The 6,000-nt window shown below is 31.1% G+C and overlaps 1 protein-coding gene across 3 annotated transcripts in view; it reads right to left on the reverse strand.

Moving 5' to 3' along the window:
- The window catches only part of nwk (FCH and double SH3 domains nervous wreck), a 40,334-nt gene extending 35,732 nt beyond the window's left edge, over positions 1-4,602 (reverse strand). For 2 of the 3 annotated variants that reach the window (XM_088236630.1, XM_088236623.1), the window contains exons 1-3: positions 1,872-1,925; positions 687-830; positions 143-228 (exon numbers count right to left, since the gene is read on the reverse strand). In XM_088236630.1, the coding sequence (XP_088092756.1) occupies positions 143-228; positions 687-830; positions 1,872-1,892 (251 nt within the window). In that variant the 5' untranslated portion in view covers positions 1,893-1,925. Of the gene's footprint in view, positions 1-142; positions 229-686; positions 831-1,871; positions 1,926-4,504 lie in introns of those variants that run through there. The other variant, XM_088236613.1, reaches the window with a different exon arrangement.
- Between the last annotated feature and the right edge of the window lie 1,398 nt (positions 4,603-6,000).

A 6,000-nucleotide genomic window follows, 5' to 3' on the forward strand; every position in this document is an offset into this window, starting at 1 on the left:
ATTGTAACATTTCATAGTTCAAGCTAAATTTTATTCAAAATATTTATTTTCATTGGTATTTTCGATACCAGTGTTGATTTTAAAAAAATATTTGTTATCACAATAATTGTGTTATAATTATTCGAAGTAAAGAGATTCTTACCATTTTTCTTCGCCTCCATCGACTTTTAAGTCTGGTATGTTTGGAATCTTTTTGTTCAAATATGCTGAGGAGATCTTCAACAGAGCCTGAAATATCATAAATAATCTATTATTTCTTGGTTTTTCATTTTAGGTATACTCGCAATTCAAAATGTGAGAAAGATTAACACATTATAACAGAAATTAAGAACATTTTTGAGATGGAAATATGGAAGTCTAGGCTTATGAACAGGGCTTAAGAACTGTTATTGGCTGGTTTAAGCAGCCACTTTATACACTGTATGACATTCACCGTTCTGCCTATATTCAAACATCCACATTTCCTTAACTCTTCAATCTGTTGACTTGTGGGAAGTAAAAGAGCTAAAACCTTAAGTGATGTGAAGGGAATTATCTGATCAAATTATTTCACATACTAGGCAAAAAAATAATTCAATTTTTATACTTCTTCATGGTATAAAAATTGGAAAACATCTCAAAAATACGTTAAAACGTTTAAAAAAAAATAAAAGTTAGAATAAGTAATGCAATGCTATGTAACTTACCTCAGAATAAGACTTTTCTATGGCCGATCTTTTGATGGTAAATTGACGAATATCTTCGAGCAGTTCGCATTCGTGTTGGTTCTTGGCTTGTAGTTTTGCGACCTGCTCGCTGTGCAGATTTTTCAGGAATTTCGCATAGTTACCCTGTTTATCAAATATTTATTACAAAAACATAGTACAGTACATACTATTATTATAAAACTGCATTATGACATTAACACTTTAATATTTTATCATGTGAACTTTTTTGTTAAATTATTTAATATTCGATATTTTAATTACTCGAAAAGTAACGTAATAATATTAATTCACTATAATTCCTTATACTGAATGGTGCTTCAATACAGTGAAATTTTATTATAAACAGTTATTTTTATATTTTTTTATGCACACTTCGATTTGATAATGTTGCTTCAAATTTATAAAGTTGTAAACTGAATTGTTGATTCTTAATTTTTTATTTCATAATCCTGCTTAATTTCGGTAAAATATTTCCTTCGAAAAGTTGTAAGATTGAGATGTAAAAGTAAATTAAGTTCAACCTGAAAACAAGTATTAAAATATCAAAGAAATAAACAAACAATTGATTAATTCATAGCAATAAAAAAGACGTTTCATTCTTTGTAAACTGTTTTCTAATAAAATGTAATCTCGCACCTTTTCATTCAGTTGGGCGTTAGGTGAAAAATGTTTTAAGGAGAGCGCCATGTTGTAAATGTGTATCAGAATTTAAATGGTCAAACCAAAGTGTAATATGAATTAATAATAAGTCAAAAGTTCACAACCGATTAACTTTGCACGTTTTAAACTATTTCACATTGTTTTTAGAACCACAAACGTACGATTATATTACTAAAGAATGTAATTTCTTTAGGTATGAGCGCGGTGCATTTAAGAAACAACCTAAATAACAGAGCAATAAAACAAATTAACAAGAAACACAAAACAAACACGCATATTTTTTAATAAATTTTAAGAATATCTAAAAATCGTTTGTATTTCAGTCACGTGCAGATAATACAAATATTTCTCAATCAATGAAACTGTAATAGTTTAATCGCATATAGCAGTTGCTTTGCGAAACATATAACATGAACTGGTGTGTAAATGTGGGCGGAAAACTGTAATGGCACTTATGGTTTTCTCGAATGAATCCAATTCGAGAAATAAGAAGGAAATGGTTACCTTTCTCGGGGGCGGCTGCATGCTGGCTATGTCACCCCATAGGCAGATGCCTGCCAACTAGTCTAGTTCTACGGCTATTGATTGCGCGCCGTGTCGCGCCGTCGCGCGTCGCGCGTGCGCTCCGTGCCGCCGCCGTGCCACGGAACGCCATTTCCCGCTCTTGGAATGAGTCTTTTCACCCCCATTTTCAGCAGTTCTTACTTACGATTTTTGAAGATTGTGGAAATAAAAAATATATCTGAGAAATACTATTTACCTGTGTGTATTTGTTTTTTTTTTTAAATATCCACCTATAATTACAATAGTTACCAACACATGCGGTGATTCAATTCTATTTTCTTCATTATTTTTTATGTAAATTCCCTAACAAAACCATGTTAAAAATACGCTTAAAAGAAAAAATATCATAAGTTGATACTAGTTTCAATTTTTAGTTCATATTGATAAACGTTTTTCTACTAGTATTTTTCTTCGTTATTTTTAATTCAAATTCCCTAGCAAAACCAGGTTAAAAATACTTTAAAAAGCTTAAAAGAAAAAAATTTCATGAGTTGATACTAGTTTTAATTTTTAGTTTATATTGATAAACGTTTTTCTATTCGTGTTATGTTTAGATGTAATATTTTTTTTGTTTTTGTAAAAGCGGTAAAAAGTTCACAATAAAAATAAATGCAAAGATATTTTAATTACTGGGCATTGCTAAAATATATTTATTTATTGATTTTTTTTCACATGCTGTTATTTGTACATTGGCGGGCTTATGTCCAAATGGCAATTTCCTTCAACCAAATCATAAAATAATAATTTTATTTTTATAATTCAAGTTACTAAAAATATAAATAAACGTATTTATTTATAAATTACCCCAAATCAAAACTATTACTCTATGGGGAAAATGAAAAAAAAGAGGAAAAGAAGAGAGATTAAGGAAGAGAAAGGAGATGTTTCTTCTGACGTGATTTAAACAGAGATAATGTAGTAACATCTTTGATGGTGGATGGGAGATGATTCCACAGTCGAGCCGCATGGACACTATATGAGTTAGAGAAGAAAGAGGAATTGTGGATGGGTATTAAGAGTGCCTTGAGAATTAGAACGAAGAGGTAAACCATGAACTGATAAGCGCTGAAAATTTTCACGCAGGTATATAGGAGCGTTAGAACTATGAAGTACATTGAACAGAAGTGAGAGGGAGTGATAGTCTCTCTGCTGTCTAATTTTGAGCCGTAAATATATGTAATCAATATTAAATATCTGTCTTTTTTTACATACTTTTCGGTACCAGTTTAAGTATTTTGTATGAACTCATATTTTTTATTCGATCTGGTACATCGTAATGCTATCAATTTTTATTTCCGTCTTATCGTGTACCTCCAATTATCGTGATTTTCTATTTTTAATAATTTGGGTATTATAGGTTTTATTTTAATAACTGCATATTTAGCTAACACTAATGACTGTTTAAATAAAATGTACTGTATAATCAAATAATATTTTATTATTAAAAATGAGACTAAACTATTAAATAGTAGAAATTCGTAACCAGATGTCTGTTTATTTTACAAACTCTACAGAACAAACAAGGTAGAGATGGAAAAGTGGAAGTTTAGGCGTTTACAGGTCTTATAACCTGTCAATCGCTGATTTAACATGGGTTTAACTGATTAATGAACTGAAAAACATCAATTGATTGAAAAAAATATTCATTTTGAATCGGGTTGTGGCCCTGTGGCTAGAGTCTCGGACTCACGGAACAAAGGTCCGTGGTTCGAATCCCACTCTACCCCAACTTGATTCCCATTTTCTAATAGTGATTTATTTACAACTCGTTGAAAATGGCCCTCAAAATTAAACATTTGGGTAAATCATAAGAACGCAAATATTTTCTTTTTTATAAAAAAAATAATTAAAAAATAGATATTTAAATATAGGGTTAGGAATCGGGTTGTGGCCCCGTTGCTAGTGTTGCTAACTCGCTGATCAGAGGTCTGAGGTTTGAACCCCACTCTATTCCAACTTTATTCGCATTTTCTAGTAGTAAGTTATTTACATCTTGTTTAAAAAAAACAAATTTATTAAAATGAAATGATAATTGGGTACATCATAAAAACACAAATATTTCTTTGCACGCAGAAATGAAAATGATACAATGTAGGTATAAAGCGACTACTGACGTGTAAGTAAGAAAAACTAAGTCTTTTTTTTTTAGACTAAGTTATGTGATTTTCAAATAACACAAATATATGAATTTGAGTCGCACCCACTTTGATATGAATTAATTTTCCGACAAGGGAATTGGTGCTTAAAATTTAAACGTATGTACCAGGGCCCTGATTACAATGGGAAGTTGACAAAGTTATCTTCGACTGTCTATAAAGAAAACCCATATTTGTGTACGAAAATGAGTATGTTTGCATGAACACTTATAGTATCTTCGTCGGTAACCTATAATAGAACATGTTTGGAAGAAAAAAATGTATGGATATTCTGCTTTTCATACATAAATTTAATTTTACTGCGTTGATAAAATTGAAAATAAATATTAACTTCCCATTGATATCGGGGCCCTGACAGATCATACTTCTATCTCCCCTATCTCTGCTAAAATATCTGTCAAATTATATCTAACTTACCTCTAAAACTTTTTTGACTCGTTTCGTAAGTTTTTTATTTTTCACTCTTACAACTTTCTTTTTGAGATCGGAAGCCTCCATTTCTACGAAGTCGCCAACTTGCTGTCTCTCGTGTAATAAACATAAATTTATCAATAAAACGATAATGAGGCGATACCGATAAAAAACGTAGTCAACAGAGATAAAATTATCATTAAATGTACATTATATCGAGGCTATACTGACAGAATGCATTAAGTCAACAGTCTTTATATATTTCAAATATTTTTTTAATATAGGTGCTGGATGTTGATTTCAATATTTTTGATTTGCCTTCAATAAAAAAATACTGTTTCAAAGCTTTGAAAAATTCAAATAAAATAAAATTGTGGGAGAAATAATGCGTTGAAAGAATTAAAAAAGCTTTAAATGCGATTATCTCGGAACTTGTTTTAATGACTTAATGCATTCTGTCAGTAAGGCCTCGATATATGTTTTGATAATATGCAACATTTTTTGATTTTACACATTATGTTTATAATTTAATAACCCGGATATTACATTTTAAAACATTGCGAGTGACACGATTTTGAAAATCCATATTTTTATTTTATTATTACTTTTTTTAATACTGTTTTTTTTTATATTTTTTTTTATATGGGAGTTGCATTAATTTTTACCTTGATTATAAAATACAAGGTTTTAATTTCAAAAAGAGGATTTTCTGCTATTATGTTACTTTATTTTAGCTAAACTGTTAGGATCAGGAAGGATATTCTAATATGGGCCCATCAGGAACTTTTCAACATTTGCTCATGTGGAGAGGAAACCACTTAAAACTCGTCAGGAAAAGCCGGCCTGTTAACAGTTGTCAACAAGCCTTTCGTTCCACTAGAGGAGTGGTCGGCATTTTGTTCCCTACTTTGGTTTATTTTACCAATTGCCTGCACTGTATCGATCATGTATGATACTACCTCTCGTGTGAGTTCGTTACCTATTACCTATCAGCAATGGGATGTCGCAAAGATCTTCTTCACCCAGGTTTCTGCATCGCGCCTCCAGCTGTTGTCTTTGATAGATGAAAAAGGGGCAATACATCAACACAAACTATGGCTTGCATGCACTAATGTCCCGATTGTGTCGTATTGTAAACTCGAGACAAGATCTGGACTTTTTTGGTGTAAGTCTTGATAGATTTAAAAATTTACTAAGATAGACCGGATCTTATCTTAAGGTAGTAATTATTTTTTTTGTCCTAGATTTAATTTTATTTAGTTGTATTTTATTTTACTAGTGCCTGTATTTATTATGAGAAATTGCATTTACCATCGTTAGAATGGACTGCATAAGTCCGTCAAATAAATTAATAAAATAAAATAAAAATAAACAAATAACAGGTAAGGAACATCTTGAGGACTTTCACCGTCGTATGGGCAGCTGTCTATCTCGGAGAGCTTGAAGCGATGCAGGTAGCTCATGAACCCACCATGACCCGTGAGAATCTGGGTGAGCTCGTA

Source organism: Micrasema longulum, unplaced genomic scaffold (genome assembly GCF_059751315.1).
Source record: "Micrasema longulum isolate JH-2025_06_02 unplaced genomic scaffold, ASM5975131v1 h1tg000097l, whole genome shotgun sequence".
NCBI classification, from domain to species: domain Eukaryota; kingdom Metazoa; phylum Arthropoda; class Insecta; order Trichoptera; family Brachycentridae; genus Micrasema; species Micrasema longulum.